At 44.8% G+C, this 25,227-nt stretch overlaps 1 protein-coding gene across 1 annotated transcript in view; it reads left to right on the top strand.

Annotated features, from left to right (window-relative positions):
- The window catches only part of LOC126234922 (TGF-beta-activated kinase 1 and MAP3K7-binding protein 3), a 359,286-nt gene that overhangs the window by 95,425 nt on the left and 238,634 nt on the right, over positions 1–25,227 (top strand). Inside the window, exon 3 of the mRNA XM_049943662.1 lies at positions 22,471–23,032. Coding sequence (XP_049799619.1) covers positions 22,471–23,032 — 562 coding nt within the window. The remainder of the gene's footprint in view (positions 1–22,470; positions 23,033–25,227) is intronic.

Raw genomic sequence — 25,227 nt, 5'->3', positions numbered from 1 at the left:
AAAATTTTATCTGTATCCCACAGGCGATTAAGTCAGGAAAAAAAAAACAGCGAATGCGGGCAAATAATTTATACAATTTTGACAATACTCATGTGGAGTGTAGTAGCAGGAAAGAGAAGTTATTCTGCCCCCCCCCCCCCCCCCAAGAGATGGCGCATTCCTCCTTTAATCCCCACCAAAAGTCAGTTTCTAACTTTTTTCTTTTTTTTGCACAAAGTGGTTCATTTATAAAAGAGATCTGTAATTACAAAAAATATTGCTCGTAACATTCTACCCAAACAGGGTCTTGTGCGTATTTTAAGTCAGACGAATAGTTTTACGTATACAGGACAAAGAAAAATTCGCACACTCGGACTTCATAGCACGCTTCCCCACATACTAACAACACAAAAGTGTGTGTCACAAAATTTCGTCCTGCGCATATTTCCGGCATTAAATGGACGTTAATGATTGGTAATCTGGCAACACTGTAATCACATGTACGGTAACTGTTTCTATCAGCAGATAGGAGTAATGCTGTGCAATTGGTGCAGTGGATAACGTTTTGGCTTAGCATGCAGAAGGTCGAAGGTTCGATTCTGAGTCGAGGCGTATTTGTTTTTATTTGCTATATGTGGTCTGCGTATCTAGTGTCTTAATCGTGATGCAGCGATTACAGTGGGTCTTCTACAAAACATTTGCACTTACGTACTATACAGAAATGAAAGTAAAATCGTTGTCATTGGTAACTTTTGAAGATGCCTTTTGCATACCGTGCGCACGAATGGTTTTGCACCACTGCATCTACTAGATTCCAAATTTGTTTTCTGTGTAACCCCCCAATGGTCCCATCGATTAGTACCAACTATTAGTCTTGCCACGTTCCGGTCCGTTACATTTCGTTAGAGCCTTACGTGGCCAGTAGGGCTAGAAACGTGCTTGAAAATAATTTCCAAGTTCGATTACCATTCTATGTATTATCACCGTGGAACCACTAATTATAACTTCCAGCATTGAGCCTGATCAGCACGTGCTGTTTAGTATCTCCATACGTTATTATTATTATCATCGATGGATATGTGAAAACATCACGTCCATTACCTTTAGGGATACAGCGTAAATTTCGGATACGTGTGACGTATGAAACGGTGTGCATTACAGTATTATGTGCCTGAATGAAATTGGCAAATAAAAACAAATAGCTTCGACCTAGAATCGAACACTAGACCTTCGGCGTGCTAACCCAAAACGTATTTTAAAACAAATAAAATAGTATTTGTAATAAGACAATATGAAAAGTAAGTCTCTTCTTCGTGATTAATAAGCTAACTTCGTAAAATATATGTATAAATCTGGACATCCATTTTGCCCTTTTGCCTGTGGTATCAAAGTTTCTTTTATGTTGAAATTTTCCAGAAATAGTAAGTTTTAGCGCAAAGTCGGTATGCAGTGTCAGATGATACCGCATTCATCCCTATACGATTAGCATGTGCTGAGGGAAAACGAGATTTTGACTTAAGAAATAATACACTGACGGAAAAATATCACGACAATAACGAATAATTAATGAACACTAATGAACCTTCGGGGATACATTTGTCTAGGTAATGTACACTACTGGCCATTAAAAAGTGCTACACCACGATGACGTGCTAAAGACGCGAAATTTAACCGACAGGAAGAAGATGCTGTGATATGCAAATGATTAGCTTTTCAGAGCATTCACACAAGGTTGGCGCCGGTGGCGACACTTCGAACGTTGCCTGGTGAAACGTTGTTGTGATGCCTCGTGTAAGGAGGAGAAATGCTTACCTTCGCGTTTCCGACTTTGATAAAAGTCGGATTGTAGCCTATCGCGATTGCGGTTTATCGTATCGCGACATTGCTGCTCGCGTTGGTCGAGATCCAATGACTGTTAGCAGAATATTGAATCGGTGGGTTCAGGAGGGTAATACGGAACGCCGTGCTGGATCCCAACGGCCTCGTATTACTAGCAGTCGAGATGATAGGCATCTTATCCGCATGGCTGTAACGGATCGTGCAGCCACGTCTCGATCCCTGAGTCAACAGATGGGGACGTTGGCAAGACAACAACCATCTGCACGAACAGTTCGACGACGTTTGCAGCAGCAAGGACTATCAGATCGGAGACCATGGCTGCGGTTACCCTTGACGCTGCATCACAGACAGGAGCGCCTGAGATGGTGTACTCAACGACGAACCTGGGTGCACGAATTGCAAAACGTCATTTTTTCGTATGCATCCAGGTTCTGTTTACAGCATCATGATGATCGCATCCGTGTTTGGAGACATCGCGGTGAACGCACATTGGAAGCTTGTATTCGTCATTGCCATACTGGCGTATCACCCTGCGTGATGGTATGTGGTGCCATTCGTTACACGTCTCGGTCACCTCTTGTTCGCATTGACGGCACTTTGAACAGTGGACGTTACATTTCAGATATGTTACGACCCGTGGCTCTACCCTTCATTCGATCCCTGCGAAACCCTACATTTCAGCAGGATAATGCTAGACCGCATATTGCAGGTCATGTACGGGCCTTTCTGGATACAGAAAATGTTCGACTGCTGCCCTGGCCAGCACATTCTCCAGATCTCTTACGAACTGAAAACGTCTTGCCAATGGTGGCCGAGCAACTGGCTCGTCACAATACGCCAGTCGCTACTCTTGATGAACTGTGGTATCGTGTTGAAGCTGCATGGGCAGTTGTAACTCTACACGCCATCCAAGCTCTGTTTGACCCAATGCCCAGGCGTACCAAGGCCGTTATTATGGCGAGAGGTGGTTGTTCTGGGTACTGATTTCTCAGGATCTATGCACCCAAATTGCGTGAAAATGTAATCACATGTCAGTTCTAGTATAATATATGTGTCCAATGAATACCCGTTTATCATCTGCATTTCTTCTTGGTGTAGCAATTTTAATGGCCAGTTTTGTAGTTAAGCGATTAACATTGTAAGATCACAGGCTAATCTAAGTGCGAGCTACCCCGTTGCAAATGTGAAATATTGGTACATCAATAACCGGTGTAACCGCCAGACTGTTGAACGTAACTACGCAAACGTGCATGCATTGTGTTGCACAGGTGCCAGATGTCAGTTTGTGGGATGTAATTCCATGCCTGTTGCACTTGGTCGGTCAATACAGGGACGGTTAATGCCGTTTGTGGATGACGCTGGGGTTGTCGTCCGATGAAGTCCGATATGTGCTCGATTGGAGGCAGATCCGGTGATCGAGCAGGCCAAGGCAACATGTCGACACTCTGTAGAGCATGTGAGGTTACAACAGCGGTCCGTGGGCGAGCGTTATCCTTTAGGAAAGCATCCTCTGGATTGCTGTTGCTGAATGGCAGCACAACAGATCGAATCACCACGTTGACGTACAAACTTGTAGTCAGGGTGCGTGGGATAATCACGAGGTGCTTCCCTTGTGATACGAAATCCCACCGCAGACCAGAACTCCAGATGTAGGTCCAGTGTGTCTAGCACTCAAGACATGTTGGTTGCAGGCCGTCAATTGGCCTCTTTCTAACCAGCACACAACCGTCACTGGCACCGAGGCAGAAACAGCTTTCATCAGAAAACACAGCAAACTTGCATGATGCCCTCCAATGAGCTCACTCTTGACGCGACGGAAGTCGCAAATGGCGGTAGTTGGAGTTCATTGGAGTACACGCTGCAGGGCGTCTGGTTCGGAGCTGCCTTTGAAGTAAACGATGTGTAACAGTTCGTTGTGTCACTGTGACGCCAACTGCTGTTCAAATTGCTGCAACAGATGCAGTACGATGCGCCAGAGCCATACGCCGAACAGGTGCCGTGTCGGTAGTGCCATGTGGCTGTCTGGACCCGGATCCTCTTGCGACCTTACATTCCCGTGACGACCGCTGCCAGCAGTCATGTACAGTGGCTACATTCCTGCCACTTCTTTCTGCAGTATCGCAGAAGGAACATCCAGCTTCTCGTAGGCGTATTACACGATCTCGGTCAAACTCAGTAAGGCGTTGATAATGGCGTCTTTGTCACCATAAAAGCGCCCTTGACCAAATTCAACTCGTCATGTCCAGTCTCAAAGGCAATTAACGGTCACGACCGTTACAGAGTGTATTTAAAGCAAACTTGGTATGCATCCTTATAGTGACAGTACTAGGACTATTGTTACGCAAGTTGCTTGAAAACTGAGTAGATATTATCTCTCGTTTGTAGAAATGCGCCTACTAACTTTCGTCGCCTATGTTGCGTAGATTTTGGAGATGGTCAAGTATGGGCGTTTGGTGATGACGGCAGTCATAATCTGTGATTGGGTCTTAATTAAAAATGCAACGGAAAGTGAGTAATAAAAGTGATTAAATCTCAAGAAATAGTTGCGCATTCGGTAACAGCGCTGTTTACGAATGCGTTTTGTGCATTGTACTCACGGAGAACGGTAATAGACATGTGCAACAGCGGCACAGCATTCTCGGAAATGGTTTGTTGCTGTGTGTAGCGAAGCACTGCGGTGACTACATCTACACTACGCAAACGACCTAACGGTCTGTGTCGGGGAGTACTTCCTGTACCACTGACTTCTCCCTCCTTTCCTGCTACATTCCCCAATGGCGCATGCGAAGAATGATTGTCGGTAAACCTCAGTATTAGCTCTAATTTCTCGAATTTTCTCGTTGTGACCATTTCGTGATAGGTATGAGGGGTGGTTGTTGTTGCGGTCTTCAGTCCAGAGACTGGTTTCATGCAGCTCTCCATGCTACTCTATCCTGTGCAAGCTTCTTCATCTCCCAGTACTTACTGCAACCTACATCCTTCTGAATCTGCTTAGTGTATTGATCTCTTGGTCTCCCTCTACGATTTTTACCCTCCACGCTGCCCTCCAATACTAAATTAGTAATTCCTTGATGCCTCAGAATTTGTCCTACCAACCGATCCCTTCTTCTGGTCAAGTTGTGCCACAAATTCCTCTTCTCGCCAATTCTATTCGGTACCTCCTCATTAGTTATGTGATCTACCCATCCAATCTTCAGCAAGCTTCTGTAGCACCACATTTCGAAAGCTTCTATTCTCTTTTTGTCTAAACTATTTATCGTCCACGTTTAACTTCCATACATGGCTACACTCCGTAAAAATACTTTCGGAAACGACTTCCTGACACTTAAATAATACTCGATGTTAACAGATTTCTCTTCTTCAGAAACGCTTTTCCTGCCATTGCCAGTCTACATTTTATATCCTCTCTACTTCGACCATCATCAGTTATTTTCCTCCCAAAATAGCAAAACTCCTTTACTACTTTAAGTGTCTCATTTCCTAATCTAATTCCCTCAGCATCACCCGATTTAATTTGACTACATTCCATTATCCTCGTTTTGCTTTTGTTGATGTTCATCTTATATCCTCCTTTCGACACTGTCCATTCCGTTCAGCTGCTCTTCCAGGTCCTTTGCTGTCTCTGACAGAATTACAATGTCATCGGCGAACCTCAAAGTTTTTATTTCTTCTCCATGGATTTTAATAGCTACTCCGAATTTTTCTTTTGTTTCCTTTACTGCTTGCTCAATATACAAATTGAATAACATCGATGATAGGCTACAGCCCTGTCTAACTCCCTTCCCAACCACTGCTTCTCTTTCATGCCCCTCGACTCTGTAAGCCATCTGGTTTCTGTACAAATTGTAACTAGCCTCTCGCTTCCTGTATTTTACCCCTGCCACGTTAAGAATTTGAAAGAGAGTAATCCAGTAAAGCTGCATGCCCTCGGGAAAAATTACGGCCGTAGTTTCCCCTTGCTTTCAGCCGTTTGCAGTACCAGCACAGCAAGGCTGTTTTTATTAGTGTTCCAGGGCCGGATCAGTCAATCATCCAGACTGTTGCCCCTGCAACACAGAGTTGTTCACTGAGGCTTTTTGCAGATGATGCTGTGGTGTATCGAGAGGTTGTAACAATGGAAAATTGTACTGAAATGCAGGAGGATCTGCAGCGAATTGACGCATGGTGCAGGGAATGGCAATTGAATCTCAATGTAGACAAGTGTAATGTGCTGCGAATACATAGAAAGATAGATCCCTTATCATTTAGCTACAAAATAGCAGGTCAGCAACTGTAAGCAGTTAATTCCATAAATTATCTGGGAGTACGCATTAGGAGTGATTTAAAATGGAATGATCATATAAAGTTGATCGTCGGTAAAGCAGATGCCAGACTGAGATTCATTGGAAAAATCCTAAGGAAATGCAATCCTAAAACAAAGGAAGTAGGTTACAGTACGCTTGTTCGCCCACTGCTTGAATACTGCTCAGCGGTGTGGGATCCGTACCAGATAGGGTTGATAGAAGAGATAGAGAAGATCCAACGGAGGGCAGCGCGCTTCGTTACAGGATTATTTAGTAATCGCGAAAGCGTTACGGAGATGATAGATAAACTCCAGTGGAAGACTCTGCAGGAGAGACGCTCAGTAGCTCGGTACGGGCTTTTGTTGAATTTTCGAGAACATACCTTCACCGAGGAGTCAAGCATTATATTGCTCCCTCCTTCGTATATCTTGCGAAGAGACCATGAGGATAAAATCAGAGAGATTAGAGCCCACACAGAAGCGTACCGACAATCCTTTCCACGAACAATACGAGACTGGAATAGAAGGGAGAACCGATAGAGGTACCCAGGGTACCCTCCGCCACACACCGTTAGGTGGCTTGCGGAGTATGGATGTAGATGTAGAAAAGACTGCTGCCCCTCTTCAGGAACCACACGTTTGTCTGGCCTCGCGACAGATACCCCTCCATTGTGGTAGCACCTACGGTACGGCTGTCTTTATCGCTGAGGCACGCAAGCCTCCCCACCAACGCCAAGGTCCATGGTTCATGGGGAGGGGGGAGGATGTAATAGTTTGTCCGACTGTCCTGGAACATACTGTCTTAGAATTTCAGTAGTAAACGCTTCTCTTGTAGCGTCCGCCACTGGAGTTTGTACAGCATCTGCGTAACGCTGTCGTAATCCCATGACGAAATTCGCCGCCCTTTGTTGGATCTTGTCTATCTCTTCTATTAATACAATCTGCAGATAGCATTTGTCGCGACAAAATAACAATTTTTGAACTTAAACGTCTGATGCCACCTAATTTAAATCACAATATAGGCGCGAAGTAGAATCCTCTAAGTGCACCTTAAAGAACGTATGCTTGATGGAGGATATTTACTTCACAATTAACAATATCGATACGCGCTTTGTTGCCTTTTGCTTCAGTGCGAACTGAAATACTCACGTTTCGGCACTGTGTCCTGTTGGTAGTGTTTTGTGGCCCGGGTCTGGTGGACGCTTGTTAGCTCCTTGTGGTTGCAGGGCTTTCTATGCACGTGAGTGTGTTTGTGTTTGGTCAGCCTCGGCAGCGCAGGCAACAGTGCGGCCGGCGTAGTGGGAGGAAGCAGTGTTTGCGCTGATAACGACCTTTGTGATAATCAGAGGAGCAGTCTCACAAGTCCAGTGTAGCAGCGGCTGCGCTTGTGAGCAGTCAGTTCGGCTCATGTCGGTATGTACGCGGACAATGCCACCGTCGCCTGTCGCAGGCAGTCTTCGCTGAATTTTATTATTTTTTTAATTCTGTTGGGAACCTCATAGTGCGTGCGCAGGCTGAATTGTAGAATATTAACTCCCATTGGCGCTAGAAATATAATGACTATAGGTCCTGAGTTATTATAAAGTGTTCCACAGCAAACGAGGCACTTGTTGAGGGATGCGAAGTACCGAAACGAAATGTCTCGCGTGATAGACCAGAAGAGAGCGTCATTCTGCCGCATCTACGTATCACAAGCAGCATCGCACTACACATTAAACATACTTCTTGTGTATTTACGTTTCACTGGACGTTTTTGACGGCTGCTTCGCCGTTAAAGTGTTCGTTATTGCCGATGTTAAGATTTTTTTTTAAATTTGTGGTAAGTACCTATGGGACCAAACTGCTAAGGTCATCGGTCCCTAGGCTTACACACTACTTAATCTAACTTAAACCAACCTACGCTAAGGACAGCACACACACATCCATGCCCCAAGGAGGACTCGAACCTCCGACGTGAGGGGGGGGGGGGGGGGGGAGCCGCGTGAACCGTGGCAAGGCGCCGGCCGGTGTGGCCGTGCGGTTCTAGGCGCTTCAGTCTGGAACCGCGTGACCGCTACGGTCGCAGGTTCGAATCCTGCCTCGGGCATGGATGTGTGTGGTGTCCTTAGGTTAGTTAGGTTTAAGTAGTTCTAAGTTCTAGGGGACTGATGACCACAGATGTTAAGTCCCATAGTGCTCAGAGCCATTTGAGCCATTTTTTGAACGTGGCAAGGCGCCTCAGACCGCACGGCTACCCTGCGCAGCCGAAGTTAAGAAAACAGAACAAATATTCCACGAGTAATCGAACACACACACACACACACACACTCACGCGGCGGGCATGGGGAGGGGGGGGGATTTTTCCACAGGTGGATCTTGCCTCTGCGTTGCCAGTTGTCACCAGATAGGAAAGCTGGATCATGTGATGGGGAGCAGGACAGGGACGGAGAGTAAAATGGCGAGGTCGCGAAGTATTCTCGGTCTCTGAACACAGCATATAACGCAACTACTTATGTGCGCTACTGTGGTGAATACCGCAACTCTTAATTTTTGGAATTTACATAAATTCCTAGATTGTCAGGCATACGCGTCCCCAAGGAGGAAGCGGGGGAGCAGAGGAGGGGGCAGGGGGCAGTTGCACCTTCCTGGCATCTGGTGACAGACTTTTTATTTATTACAGAGTTTTCACCAATTTTTAGATATGATTGATTGTGATGATACTATACCGCAAATTTAACATTTCCCTGTTAAAAGGGAAGCAATGTGGCTTTAGCAAGCACTACATAACTTAGTTTGGTTGGTCGGATGTTCACGTTATTGTGTAGTCGTGGCAGATGTGAAGCTTTTCTGAACGTGTGTACAATTTTGCAGTGCATTTGTTGCTCCTGTCAGAAGGAACAGGCACTGCGGCGACTGCAGCCTTCATGAAATAGATGCAATGTATTCGCAGTTGCGAATATGGAGAACCATCAACTGTATAATGAAATGTTGGCAATTAAAACTTTTGCCGGACCGGGATTCGGACCTGGATTTCCCGTTTATCGCGAGCGGTCACCCTACCAGTAGGCTGTCGGAGCACGACACTGCCAGACCCACAACTCCATATCTCGTCAACCTTGCGTCTGCAACCTACACTCATACATATTCCAGTACAGGGGAGACATGATAATTGAAAGTCGCTTGCCCTCGGATTGCCTAAAGGTAAGGCGACCGGTCGCGATAAGCGGGAAATCCGGGTTCGAGTCACGGTCCGGCATACAGTTTCACTGTCGTCATTCCATTATACAGCTGATGGTTGTCCATGTTCGCAACTGCGAATACGTTAATGTGTTTACAGAATGTTGCCGAAATACACTGGTGAGCCACAGTATTATGACCACTGGCTTAGGAGGCTTGGTCCATCTTTGGGATGCTGTTCTACTTGGCATGTATCCGATAAGTTCTCGGTAACTTTCTGGGGGGATAAGTGGCACCAGAGCTGGTGACCCATATCATACATAGTCCCAGTGTATTCCATCGGGTTGTGTAGAGGAGGTAAATTTGATGGCCAATACATCAAATGAGTTCAGTCTCATGTTCTTCAAACCACTGTAGCGCGTTTCTGGCCTTGTAACAGGGGCAGTTATAGATCGCTCTGGAAGTTTTAATCGCCGTCGGGGAAGACATCAAGCATTAAGTGACCCAGGTGGTCCACAATAATATTCACGTAGTCCACAGCTGCCGTGGTGCCTTCGATTATTACCACCGGTCCCATGGAAGCTTAGATGAATATCTCTCACGGCATGTTTAGAGCAGCCATTCACTTGGATGACGGCGTGTAAGACACGACCATCGACATGGTGTAACAAGAAATATGATTCATACGTCCAACGTTTCCATTGATCCACGGTCCATTGTAGATGATCCCTTAAGCAATGCAGTCGTAACTGAAGATGTTCTGGTGAACATGGGAACATTCAGGATTCCTCTGCTTCGGAGCCCCATGTTTAACAGATTGCGCTGAATTGTGTGTTGTGAAACACTTGTGCCTGTACAGCACAGTAGTCTGTCGTTAAATCTGACGTAGATCACCGCTTATTCTGCTTTAAAGAGCGGATTATCCTGCTTTACATAGCAGACAAGCCCCCATCCACTACATTCTGGGATGAGGTGTAGACTTGCAATACATTGAATGAGATTTTCACTCTGCGGCGGAGTGTGCGCTGATATGAAACTTCCTGGCAGATTAAAACTGTGTGCCCGACCGAGACTCGAATTTTTTACAGATTATTAAATTTTGGTATCAACCCATCATTATACTTGCATGAATAGAATTGTCTTTTGTAACTATTTTCTACCTTTATTGCCTAAATCGTTGAAAGCGCTGGAGTTAATCAGATTAAACTCTAATTTCAGCTACTTAAAATGAAAAGTGGCATTCACTTTTGTACGTGTATATGTAAATGTGCATGACTACTCCACAATTCACATTTAAGTGCCTGGCAAAGCGTTCATCGAATGACTTTCACATATTCACGCCCATGGGGCTAAAATTAGCTAATAGCGAAAAAGCATGACTTCCCTCAAGAAATTTGCGGCGACTGTGGACCCACTTATACGAAAGATTATTTCTGTACCGTTCCATTCTAGCAAAGCGTGGGGGAAAAACAAACATTTAAATCTCTCCATGTGAGCTCCGATTTCTCTTATTTTATATGCGACGATCATTTCTCCCTGTGTGAGTGGGTCTCAAAAAAATATTTCGCACTCTGGAAGAAATTTGGCAATTGAAATTTCCTGAAAAGATTTCGTCACAGACCAGATTGTCTTTGTTTTAATTCATTGCCACCCCAGCTCGCGTATCATATCCGTGTTACTCTCCCACATTTCACAATAATGCAAAACTGCCCTTCTTTCAATTATTCGTTGTCCTTTGCCAACTCTCTGGCAAGGATCCCTTACCGCACGGCAATACAGTAGCAGAGGACAGACAAATATAGTGTAGGCATCCTCTTTAGTGGATTCTTGGCATCTCCCAAGTGTTCTGCCAATAAACTGCAGTTTTTGGTTCGCATTCCCCATAACATTATCTCTGTGATCATTTCAATTGATGTTGTTCGTAACTGTTATCTCTAGGTATGTAGTTGAACAGACAGTCTTTAGATTTGTGTGATTTATCATGTAACTGCACTGTAATGCGTTCCTTTGAGACCTCATGCAGATTACCGGACACTTTTCATTTTTCAGCTTCAATTGCCACTTTTCGCACTTTTAAGATGTTCTGCATAAATCATTTTGGAGTTGGTTTTGATCTATTGATGACTTTACTAGACGGTAAATGACAGCATCATTTGTAAACAATCTAAGAGGGCTGCTGAGATTATCTCCTAAATCGTTTATAGAACACCTCCTTTGGGAACGTCAGATATTGCTTCTGACTTCGTCGATGCCTCCCCGCGAACTGTGGCCTTCCTGACAGCAAATCACGAATTCAGTTGCACAATTCAGACATGGAGCAAGGTGGCTAGACTCACGTTCTGTAGAACTAAGGTTCAAACCCGCGTCCGACCTTCCAGATTTAAGTTTTCTGTGATTTCCCAAAATCGCTCCAGGCAAATGCTAGGAGGGTTCCGTTGAAAGGTCACGGCCGATTTCCGCCCCCATCCTTGACACATCCAAGCTAGCGCTCCGTCTCTGATGACTTCGATGTCGACGAGACGTTAAACCCACCTTCCTTCGTATAACTGAGACACTACTCCATAGGCACGCAGTTTGATTAGAAGTCGTTTGTGAGGAACGTTATTAAAAGCGTTCTGGAAATACAGAAATATGAAATCAGTTTGAGATCCCCTGCCTATAGCACCTGTTACTTCATGAGAAATAAAAAGCTAGTTGTGTTGCACAAGAACGGTATTTTCTGAATCCAATAGATCATTTTCCTCGAGGTAATTCATAATGTTCGAACATGGTATATGTTGCAGAATCGTATCCCAAATTGACGTCAGCGATACGGGTCTGTACTTCAGCGGATTACTCCTGTTTCCTTTCCTGAGCACTAGTGTGATGTATGCAACTTTTCAAACTTATGGCTTTGAGCACTATGGGACTTAACATCTGAGGTCATTAGTCCCCTAGAACTTAGAACTACTTAAACCCAACTAACCTAAGGACATCACACTCATCCATGCCCGAGGCAGGATTCGAACCTGCGACCGTAGCGGTCGCGCGGTTCCCGACTGAAGCGCCTAGAACCGCTCGGCCACACCGGCCGGCTTCAATCTTTAGATGCTTGTGTTTCGTCAAGCGAGCGGTTGTATATGATTGCTAAATGCAGAGCTATTACATCAGCAGACTATGAAAGGAACTTAATTGGTATGCCGTCTGGACCGGAAGAGTTGGCGTTATTAAGTGATTTGAGTTGCTTCGCTACATCGAGGATATCTACTTTTAAGTTACTCGTGTTTGCTGCAGTACTTGATTGGAATTTATCTCGTCGTCTTTGATGAAGGAATTTCGGAAAACCGTATCTAGTTAGCTCCGTTTTAGTGGCACTGCCATCGGTATCATTACCATCCCTATGGCGCAGAGTAGGTATTGATTGTGTCCTGCGGCTGACGTACTTTATATCCAACCAGAATCTCTTTGGATTGTCTGCCAGGTTTCGAAACAAAGTTTCGTTGCGGGAACTATTGTAAGCTTCTCGCATTGAAATCCGCGCTAAATTTCTAGCTAGTGTAAAACTTCGCAAAACGTAGGGATTTTGCGTTCTTTTAAATTTGGCATTTATATACCTAATACGTAGTTTGCGTAGAGTAGTGGCATTTGTTTCCCTTCTAGGAATCATTGTGAACTTATCTCTAAAAACTCTTTTAAGTGGAATAACTGCCAGACAAACGAGGTACAGTGAGTTTCAGTACTTCATGTCAAATTAAATTCTTAGGGCACGACACGTGTGCAAACTAACAGTCACTTATGTAAAAATGCCAGTTTTAGAATCTTGCTCTGTCTTGGATAAATTTTTGCCGATACCCGTGATGCCTGGCACAAAAGAGTAACTCACTGAGTCATCCCCAGTCGGTCCTTAGATTTTTCTGTCATTTATCACGTGTTTCCCCAGTGGCAATGATTTCTTAAGATGAATCACGCGAAGTTGCACCGTGGTGTAGTGTCGACGCTAAAGTCCACGTCCGTCTTTAACTGCTGGGTAAGTCAGTTCGAAAGTTGGGAGGAAGGCAAGAGCAACATGACAGTGGCTAGTGAAGACCTTGCGGTGCTCAAACTAACTTTCGGGTCGACGACTGTTTTATTATGAGACTGAGTGCGGCCCTTCTGCAGTTTTACTCCCACACCATAAAATAAACAAATATTTTACAAATTTGGTAGTTCATCCCTTACAGTAGGGCTATTGCATATCGTAGATATTCGTTACCGACTAACGAATATGCCACGAGACACGAAGTTCGCGCGTGCAAAAAAGACATGTTTTAAAACAATTTATTTTTTCTTTTTCAGAGAAGAGCCAGGAAATGTAACAAACTCTGATTTATGTCTACAATCCTATTCACTCAGCGAAGGGTGCACAACAAATCTGGAAAAACATTTTTAACGAAAATTTTAACCAAACTTCGATCTACATATGATAGTTTATTTTACTTCTACCAGAGCTGCAACATCTACCAGAGGTTTGTACAGTACTGTTTTCTTCGTCTTCAAGTCTGAAAATCTTTATATGAGAAAGTAACAGACAAACGTCTCAGGCTTTGTGAAAGTATGTTTGAAGCTTTTTATCCGGGTACAAAGTGTGACAAAGTCGTGAGCTTTTAGCTTTGCCTTGTGGGTTAAAGCCAGGCTGACTGTGTCTATCAAAAACTATTTCACTGATACAGCAGTGGAGTGTTGATTCAGTTCCACCGATTAACACTGGTGTAACACGTAGTAGATTTGCCTGCGTTGCAAAGACATGGAACGCGTGGACTAGGTCAAGCAAGTCTCCCACAACATCGTATAACAAAGAACGGCATAGAAATGTTACACACTGAAATGAAAACCAAATGGGTAAATGACGAGTCACAGTTAAAATTTTCGTTTTAATTCAGAAATTATGCTTACTACGTTCCAATGTTCTAACAAAAGGGATACGTGCTGCCTGATCTCGTCTGCGCGTTTTGTGTTAGCTGTTGAGGTCTTCTGATGTACTGGACACTTTAACATACATTACGCTGACTACGAGGGGGCGGACACACTGGCATCACGCGCAGGCCACGCCATGGTCCGCTAGTATTCGGTTACCACAGCTGCGAGCGGTAGCTGTGCTACAACGCGGAATAGGCAAAACGTGGTGGGGAATTGCACGTACACTGGATTGACAACAGTTACGCTCATTGAACGAATGATCGAACTGATATTAAATGGCCAGTGTTTCGTGATTATTAGTATAAAATAATTTACACTATCGCTTCAGAGAATATCATCTACTGTCCCAAGAGTGCAGATTCTCGTATAGTATGTATACACCCATTACTGACTGAGTTAGGCACTCTTGTCTGGTAGCTAGTAGCACCACTCTTCACCTTCGATGTCAGTGACACGAGGTGATATGGACTCCGCTCTGATTCATCAATATGCGACGACTAATGAAAATATATCGGACCTGTAAAGTGCGAAAACATTTACATACCAAACCTGAAGAAATGGAATCCAAAAAAGTATGAAAATTGCATAGCAGTTGCTTTGAAATCACATGCTAACAAGATTCGCTTAAAAATAATCTAGAACTGACTAAAACCATACTTGGACAAAATGTTGCAAAGGGAACAAGCAGGTTTCGCAAAGGGCAGAGGGACCAGAGACCGAACAGCAAATGTAAAATGGAGCATGGAAAAAGCTAGAGATTTCACTGTGAAGTCACTCAAAATTGTTCGAAATACTAGGCTTTATGGTATTACCAGAGCACCTCCTGCACGTAATCAGAAAGATGTACAAATTCAAGAACCAACAGTAAAAATACAACAGAATGTCAGGAACTTTCGGGTAGGGAAAGGAGTTAGTCGGAGGTGGATACTATCTCCGTCTCTTTTAAATTTATGTAGTGAATACGTAACGAAAACTACAGCTCGAACAGACGCGGCAACTGGAACTGAAATGGGAGGTATTTAATCAACAAGTCGTGATACGAGTATCAAAAAATGGTTCAAATGGCTCTGAGCACTATGGGACTTAACATCTGAGGTCATCAGTCCCCTAGAACTTAGAACTACTTAAACCTAACTAACCTAAGGACATCACACACATCCATGCCCGAGGCAGGATTCGAACCTGCGACCGTCGCGGTCGCGCGGTTCCAGACTGAAGCGCCTGGAACCGCTCGGCCACTCCGGCCGGCTGATACGAGTATGAAACAACACTTATAGTGGGCTGTCGTGAGAGACTGCAGAAATTTTTGCAAGGGAGGGCAAAATGTGTCATGGCCCAAGAACTAGTTTTGACAAGAAATGTATAAAACTTATTGTATCTCAAAAGAGTGATAGTTGGCTACTTAAGGTAGATAATTAATCTACTAAATTAATTTAGTAAAAGTAGATTAATTTGGTACCTGTATGGTAAGCATATTTCGATAGTACATCTGTTCCACATCTACATGGAAGAGCCAAAGAAACTGGTACACCTAACTAATATTGCGTAGGGCCCCCGCCATAACGCAGAAGTGCCGCAACACGACCTGGCATGGACTCGACTAATGTCTGATGTAGTGCTGGAGGGAAATGACACCATGAATCATACAGGGCTGACCATAAATCGGTAAGAGTACGAGGGAGTGGAGAGGTCTTCTGAACAGCACTTTGCAAGGCATCCCATATATGCTCAATAATGATCATGTATGTGGAGTTTGATGGCCAGCGGAAGTGTTTAAACTCAGAGGAGTGTTCCTGGAGACACTCGGTAACAATTTTGGACGTGAGGGGTGTCGCATTGTCCTGCTGAAATTACCCAAGTCCGTTTGAATGCACAATGGACATGAATGCATGCACGTGATCAGACAGGATGCTTACGTACATGTCACCTGTCAGAGTCGTCCAGTATCATTCCAACTGCACACGCCCCACACCACTACAGAGCCTGTACCAGCTTGAACAATCCCCTCCTGACATGCAGGGTCCATGGACTCCTGAGGTTGTCTCCATACCCGTACACGTCCCATCCGCTCGATACAATTTGATTCAAATGGTTCAAATGGCTCTAAGCACTATGGGACTTAGCATCTGAGGTCATCAGTCCCCTAGACTTAGAAACTACTAACTAACCTAAGGACATCACACACATCCATGCCCGAGGCAGGATTCGAACCTGCGACCGTAGCAGTAGTGCGGTTCTGGATTGAAGTGCCTGGAACCGCTCGTTGCCCAACCAGGCAACATGTTTACAGTCATCAACACTCCATTGTCGGTGTTGACGGGCCCAGGCGAGGCGTAAAGCATTGCGTCGCGCAGTGATCAAGGGTACACTAGTGGGCCTTCGGCTCCGAAAGCCCACATCAGTGATGTTTCGTTGAATCGTTCGCACGCTGACACTTGTTAATGCCTCAGCAATTTGCGGAAGGGTTGCACTTCCATCGCGTTGAACGAAGCTCTTTCTGTCGTTCATATTCCTGACATTCACGGTACACTCGTGAAGTGGTCGTACGGGAAAATCCCCATTTCATCGCTACCTCGGGGACGCTGTGTCCCACCGCCTTTGCGCCGACTATAACACCACTTTTAAACTCACTTAAATCTTGATAATCTGCCATTGTAGCAGCAGTTACCGATCTAACAACAGCGCCAGACACTTGTTGATTATATAGGCGTTGCCGGCCGCAACACCGTATTCTGCCTTTTTACATATATCTGCATTTGAATACGCATGTCTATACCAGTGTCTTTGGTGCTTCAGTGTACATCTACATCTACCTGTACAATTCCTTAAGCTGCTTTGCGGTGTGTGGCAGAGGGTAGTCTCTGCACCATTGTCACTACCCCCCTTTTCTTGTTCCAGTCGCGTATGATTCGTGGGAAGAACGATTGCCTGTAAGACTAGACTGTGTGTGGGCTTGAATCGATCTAACGGTATCTTAATCGTCTTTTGGCGAGATATACGAGTACTTAGGTCGAATCAGTATATTTGTTGGCTCTTCTAGGAACTTATACTCTCGGAACAGTAAACAAGAACTCCTCTCTTTGCAGCGTCTACCACTAGAATTCGTTGATCATTTCCATGATGCTTTCGTGTTTTCTAAATGACCTTATGCTTTCTAAATGAACCTGTAACAAAACGCGTGGGTCGTCTTTGAATCTATTTTATTTTCTCTATCTGTCCAATCTTTTACGGATCCCATACCGACGAACAGTGTTGAAATACTGGTATATTACTGATATGCATGCCACATTTTTGATTCAACATCTGAAATTACGTCCTCATTGATGAAATCCATGGGATTCAACGAGTTATCAAATAAAGTTAGAAAAAAATGTCACAAAAATAATTTATTCATACTCCCATAATGTTAGGCAGGTTGAGACAAAAAATTAAAAATCTGAAATAGGAGAAAAAGGCAGAACTATTGAGAAAGTCCTGCTGGATATAAACAAAAATGCCACGTCAGTACCCTTCGCAGTGCAGAAACAGTGAATAAACTTTAAAAATTTGTTATTCGAAGTTGAAGTCATGTATAATACTTTATTTGCTTATAAAACAGCACATTTGTTCACGTTAATGGATTTATAATATTACTTTCACGATTTCTATTTTTAGTGGTGACTGGAGTAACTGAAGTTAGGAAAAATGTACCTAGCCCGGGACATTTACAACTATATCAATGTGGAAAACCTCCGAAACTATCCTCAAATTTGGAGGTAGAATCAACTTTTAGCAGCCTAGGACTGCACAAAAGTAATCCTCGTTTCTCTAGTTGTCGCAATATTGTGCACCCATGCCAACTAGAATGCAGAATCCTTATCTTTGTGACTGCATGTTGCCCTGCATCCACCCACAGACTTTATGAGGACCTCAGTCCTGGAGAGAACGTTTCTTCAGCTTAGAAATTTCACATTTTTATCCCTCTCTTCTATCGCGGGAAATGATTTAATTTTTTCGACTGGTATGTTTGGCTGAAGTATAGACGAACACACCTACAATGTAGCGTTGCTGTGTGCAGGAAAAGCTCTGTCGAGCAAAACTGAATGCAGAATCAGCAAGCTATCATGGGGTCTCCTTTTGCCACAGACAAATAGTAGACTACTATTGTGATTCCGTTGCGCTTCAAGGGATGTTAAGCGCGGAAGGGGCTTCCGTATTGGAATTGGTGCCGGATGACTGGCACGTATACTGCTGCCCTATTTATACGTAGGGAATCTGCGGCGGAATACCTGCGCCATGGTGTTAGACACGAACCCCATCTGCAGCTCGGTAAGGGCTGAATACGAAACAGAAAAAAAATTGAGGATATTGTTTAGGCGTGGTTCTGGGGACGTTCCTATCCATATTGTCTGCAGGTCACTGCAGAAACCGTAGCCACATCATGGAATCTACATAATTTTCCGTCAACAGACTGAAAACTAAGAAAACCCGAGATAGGCTTATACATGGATTACTTAAGGTGCAATATACCTGATCTCTGTTGACAACTGTTCAATCCGCAGTTAAGTGGAATAACATACATGACTGCCTGAAATTCGAGAGAAGTATATGATGAATGAAAAGACTGTACCTAGATTCCAGGAGAACACCTAGATTCCAGGACTACTCAGCTGACCCCTCTTGTCCCGCCCCCATCCCCTTCCCTCAAGTACTCTCTCTCTCTCTCTCTCTCTCTCTCTCTCTCTCTCTCTCTCTCTCGCACACACACACACACACACACACACACACACACACACACACACACACACACAATGCGGGCGGCTATGCTGGAGTGAATGATACATTGAAAGTACGCTGGAAAAAATGCGAAAAGAGCTGAAAAGTTGATCTAGAGCTAAATTTGAAGAAAACACAAACTCAACTTATAACACCCCCTCTTTCTCTCTGTGTGGTAGACTAATTAAAGAATTACCGTGTTGCTGATGGTTTGATATTAATTTGGGATAAGGCATCGAATCCGAAATGAAAGTATTACCCAGAAGAAGTCAGGTGCTGTCATAACATGATAATTATTGTGCGATTTACTCCGCGCACTAATGTTCGACGAAACAAAGAATGTACGGAATAATATAGAAACTAGCTAGTTAACTTTTTGACTCCGTTTGGAAATTACTGTAAATTAACGGTCGCCAGCTCACTTAGTGTGAGCGAAATCAATTAAAATTCTTGACTTTGAAATTAAATTACTTACTATTGTAAAAAAAAATGTTGACAGGCGTGGACAGTCGCAAAAGCACTGACTCGCGCTCGTTATCAAAGCACAATGATCACCCAGAAAAATTTCAGTCATGGACAAAAGCAAACTTGCAATTACTCCATGAAATCAAGTACTAGTTCTTTACACTAGCAGTTACGTAACAACTGGACTGTGTTTCTCACCTTAAATCTAACTGCTATTAAACTGTTTTGCAAAGGTAAAGTTTTCGAAAAGAATAATTTCAATATTTCAGTTGATTGTCCTACAATAATAACTAGTTTTTAAAATGGTTACGGAGTTTGCTACTATGACTTATTGTCACGTAAATTACTTCTCATACAAGATTGTCTGAACTTGAAGTATTGTTAAAGATACTGCGATGTCAATTTACTTGTCAGTAATTAACACTCAATTGGCAAATAAAAAAACAACTTTTTCTTTACTTTATTTAAAATATTAATCAATTCGATAAACTTCACTAGCTGGCCGGGGTGGCCGAGCGGTTCTAGGCGCTGCAGTCTGGAACCGCGCGACCGCTACGGTCGCAGTTTCGAATCCTGTCTCGGACATGGATGTGTGTACTATCCTTAGGTTAGTTGGGTTTAAGTGGTTCTAAGTCTAGGGGACTGATGACCTCAGATGTTAAGTCCCATAGTGCTTAGAGCCATTTGATAAACTTCACTCTTCTTATCATTTACTTTCAATTCATTGATGACACACTCGGTCAATTATGGATACGGAGAGGAACCTGTCTGGTAATTGTTACTGAGGATTACACACTTTAACACACAAATTACGGAAGTATTTGTTACTGGACGATTCGGAACTAACACTGGCAAGCCTTTTACAATTCTAAATGATAAACTGGTCGGGTCTTATTTCATCGCGGTGCGGTCTGCGCGGCGAGTTCCGTTATACCACGACAATGTACGGCCACAGACTTACCACATTTAACTTTAGGCCTCCCGCGCTCAACCTTGATGTTTCGCGATGTCCCCAATTACTTCTCCATATTATACCTGACCATACCGTACGTGGGATCTCGCAGTGAAACATGTCTTGTGTCCTCTCGCAGCGGAAGTGCTGCTTTGCGCCCGACTCGCTCGCTCGCCACTAACCAACTCTCGTTACCACCTCACAAACAGACACTGCCCGACTCACCACGCTCCTGCGCCTAGCGGCAGTACGATAATGACAATGACCTCTTTGGTTTACATAACGATATTCCTATACTTGGCCAGTGCTTCCATTAAAATTCTTTACATTCTCTTTCATTGGTCGTTTTGCACACACGGAATTATTAAAACATATATACGTCACAATAACATACACAACAATTTATACGCTTCATTTAAATGCACATAGTTAATAAAGCAAGAAAAAAAGTTATACACTATGTGATCAAAAGTATCCGGACACCCCAAAAACATACGTTTTTCATATTAGGTGCATTGTACTGCGACCTACTGCCAGGTACCGCATATCACCGACCTCAGTAGTCATTAGACATCGTGAGAGAGCAGAATGGGGCGCACAGCGGAACTCACGGACTTCGAACGTGGTCAGGTGATTGGGTGTCACTTATGTCATACGGCTGTACGCGAGATTTCCATACTCCTAAACATCCCTAGGTCCACTGTTTCCGATATGATAGTGAAGTGGAATCGTGAAGGGACACGTACAGCACAAAAACGTACAGGCCAACCTCGTCTACTGATTGACAGAGACCGCCGACAGTTGAAGAGGGTCGTAATGTGTAATAAGCAGACATCTATCCAGATCACCGCACAGGAATTCCAAACTGCATCAGGATCCACTGCAAGTACTCTGACAGCTAGGCGGGAGGTGAGAAAACATGGATTTCGTGGTCGAGCGGCTGCTCATAAGCCACACATCACGTCGGTAAATGCCAAACGACGCCTCACTTGGTGTAAGCAGCGTAAACATTGGCCGATTGAACAGTGGAAAAACGTTGAGTGCAGTGACGAATCACGGTGCACAATGTGGCGATCAGATGACAGGGTATGGCGAATGTCCGGTGAACCTCATCTGCCAGGGTGTGTAGGGCCAACAGTAAAATTCGGAGGCGGTGGTGTTATGGTGTGGTCGTGTTTTTCATGGAGGGGCCTTGCACCCCTTGTTGTTTTGCGTGGCACCATCACAGCACAGGCCTACATTGATGTTTAAAGCGCCATTTGTTTCCCATTGTTGAGGCGATTGCATCTTTCAACACGATCGAGCACCTGTTCATAAAGCACGGCCTGTGGCGGAGTGGTTACACGACAGTAGCATCCCTGTAATGGACTGGCCTGCACAGAGTCCTGATCTGAATCCTATAAAACACCTTTGGGATGTTTTGGAACGCCGACTTCGTGCCAGGCCTCACCGACCGACATCGATACCTTTCCTCAGTGCAGCACTCCGTGAATAATGGGCTGCCATTCCCCAAGAAACCTTCCAGTACCTTATTTGAACGTATGCCTGCGAGAGTGGAAGCTGTCATCAAGGCTAAGGGTGGGCCAACACCATATTGAATTCCAGCATTACCGATGGAGGGCGTCACGAATTTGTACGTCATTTTCAGCCAGATTTGATCATATAGTGAATGTGAAAACTGTGTTGTGTTGGAAACTGACTCCTCTTGTCCATCCCCTCCCTCCCCCCTACCCTCACACACACACACACACACACACACACACACACACACACACACAGTGCGGGCAGCTATGCTGGACCGAATAAGACACTGAAAGTACGCTGGAAGAAATACGAAAAGAAGTGAGAAAGTTGGTCTAGAACTAAATTTGAAAAAAAAAAGTCTTCGTCATTCTATAAATGCCTGCCACAGAAAGGTTTCCGCGTCCTAGGGAAGAAGAGGAAGTCACTGGGTGCCACGTCAGAAAATTTGGAGGGAGAGCAAATTTTGATAGCCCTTAGAAGCAGCACGAGTGACTGTGTCCATTGTAACCGCAGTAGTTCACTTCCCAACAAACAAAAGTGAGGCGCGGCCAGAGGTGTAGAGCGTGTTGCTGTGTTCCGGCAGGAGGGCGGCGGCACGTCCTACTCGCTGAGCGTCAACTGCAGCGTGGAGCGCGTGCTGGACTCGCGCGTGCGCACCTCCTTGCGGCTGGAGCCGACGCCGCACTACGCGCCGCCGTTCGCGCCGTCGCAGTCGCAGCCGCAGCCGCAGCAGGCGCGCTCCGTCACCTCCGTCAACCTGACGCTGCGCTCGCCGCGCACCGACGGCCCGCAGCCGCCCGTCGACGTGACGTCGTCGGCCGCGACGCGCGGCCGCCAGCAGCTCAGCTACTCGACGGCCAGCTGGGACCCGGCGCAGGGCTTCCAGTCGCAGTTGCGCATCTGCATCGGGCCCGGCGGCGCCGGCTCGGTGCAGGCGGCGCGCACGCGGCCCGCCCCTGCGCCCGCGGCGCCGCCTCCCGCCCCTGCGCCCGTTCGCGTGCCCTCGGCTGCGCCGGCCCCTGCCGCCGCGCCGCCCTCGCCGCCCCCGTCGCCGCCTCTCGCCCCAGACACGCCGACGGACGAGGAGCTGCTACGGGCGCAGGTGCGCTCCCTCGGCGGCGACCACCTGCGACCCTACACGCAAGGTAAGCTCATCCTAGCCATTACCCTCACTTAACAGCGCAACTCGGCGGTTCGTAGACCATTCCGTAAAAGCTGTGCAGGCGCCCTCATACGTTCAATAATATTTATGAAATTGCTAGCATATTGACCATCTGAGAGCGCGTATTGTCGTATTGTTAATATTAGTAACATTCACGAATGGTATTGATTGCCCCAAAAATATTTTAATGTTAGCAATATGTACTGAGCTGCGAGTAAAAGATTGACAGTTTGACAACATTCGCAATTCAGATATTGACAGAGCTTTATGTTCACACTACACGACGTTAGTGTGCGCTGTATATGTTTTCACTTCGTCTTTGTAAATGTCATTCCAGAGATTCAATTTCTCGAGTAGTCTTTTAATACGATACGTTTTTAATAGCCCTACGCAGTGATAGTCATTGTACACTGGTGTGAAAAACTTTAAGGACGAAAGTAACTTTCGCATGCCAACTAACATTGCTCGAGGAAACTTGAACCATAGATAGAAAGATCTGTTACAGTAGAGTACAGAAGGAAACTGAAAGAAATATGCAATGAACCGAACAGAAATGACACTTTTATTCAAAGACTAAAAACTACAGTGACGTCACAGTGATCTTTGATGGTCTCCTGGACATTAAAATAGTCGGAACATGATCCATAATAGAGTGTGTGATCACCCCGACGGCCATACATGTTCTGCAAAGTGCTCCTTTGGTGGCTACAATTTTGGTAAAGAGTTCTTGTGCTAGATAGGGCGTTCCATTCCTCCAGCGGCGCAGTTAACAACGGCTCGACGGTCGTTGGTGTACGTGGACGTGCTACAAGCCGTATCCTCAACGCATATCACAAGTACTTAATGGTGTTTTAAGTCGGGGAATGGGTAAGGCCGCTCCATTTGCCGAATATCCTCCCGTTCCAGGAGCTGCACCACCTGCGTTCCATTCATCCAACAGCGCAATTTACAACTGTTGAATGGTCGTTAGTGCCTGTAGATGTAGTGCAGTACGTCTCCCCAACGTATGCAACTCGTGCTAGATGCGCTTAAGTTTGGGGAAGAGGTAGCCCATTCCATTCAGCGATATCCTCTCGTTCCAAGAGCTCTTCCACATGTTCGACCGAAAAAATGAAGCCGAATGAACAGCTGCAAGGCTTGCATGGGAAAGGAATAAAGTGTCACAATAACTTTGACCGGTGAGTGGTACCGTATTCAAACATTTGCTGGTCAGGACGCCCATGCAATATTATACCTCCCCACACAATACCTGGATCACCGAAACAATCATGTTCGGCAACGTTCCTGGGTCCATTGCCTACCCTCATACGACGAGAGTTGGGAACTCGTAATGCATCCAGGAACGTAGTAGAACTTAATCTTTTTGGTGATCCAGTGTTCTAGCCTACGACTTAAACAGAAGTCAAACGTGGCGATAGTGCCTCCAACATCCCTACCTATGGTCCACTAGTCTGCCAGGACGCAAAAAGCCCATGCTTCTGAATCTGAGGCTGAGATGATTTGTCAGCAGGGATCTCGTGTCAGTATTTTCATTTACTATGTGAGATGTTGTGCGTTTCATTGTAGTCTAAAAGATTGCAGTATTTGACTCTTCACGTTGTCTGCAATGTATATTGGTGATCAGCTCGTCCACGTTTGTTCCCTGTACAGCTATCTGTCAAAATTGTCACTTAAAGGGTGCAGACATCGGCAGGGGTTAATGTCCGTGTAGATCATAGGTATCTACTCTGGTTGGTTCCCCTTAATACTAACCAAGATGTAAGTAAGGGCACTCCAACTAGTCTTTTTAGAATCTCGACTTGGATTAAGCGATGTGAAAATGGTTATAACGTGAGATTCTAATAAGTTTTCAGTGAATATCAGTGTGGAGAAGTATTAACTTATACGTCTTAATATGGCTGAAACATAGTAGCGTAATCTTTAACTATAGAATTAATACGTCACGACACAAGTCACATTGTATAAATACGTCGTAGGAGCAGTAGATCAGGAAATTAGATGTTTAGATCTCATCTTTTTAGTCGCGAGTAAAGCAAATGTCAGACTGTACATCAATGTTGCGAAAGTGATCGTTGTTTACGAAAAATCGTGTTTATAAAACATTTCTGCTTACTTTATCGACATGTTGCGTGACAAGGGACAAGAGGTAAATGGCACTTACGTAAAGAATGTCACCGA

The sequence above is a fragment of the Schistocerca nitens genome, chromosome 2 (assembly GCF_023898315.1).
Source record: "Schistocerca nitens isolate TAMUIC-IGC-003100 chromosome 2, iqSchNite1.1, whole genome shotgun sequence".
NCBI classification, from domain to species: Eukaryota; Metazoa; Arthropoda; class Insecta; order Orthoptera; family Acrididae; genus Schistocerca; species Schistocerca nitens.
Note: the sequence above shows the minus strand (reverse complement) of the source record. Positions and strands in the feature narration are given on the sequence as shown.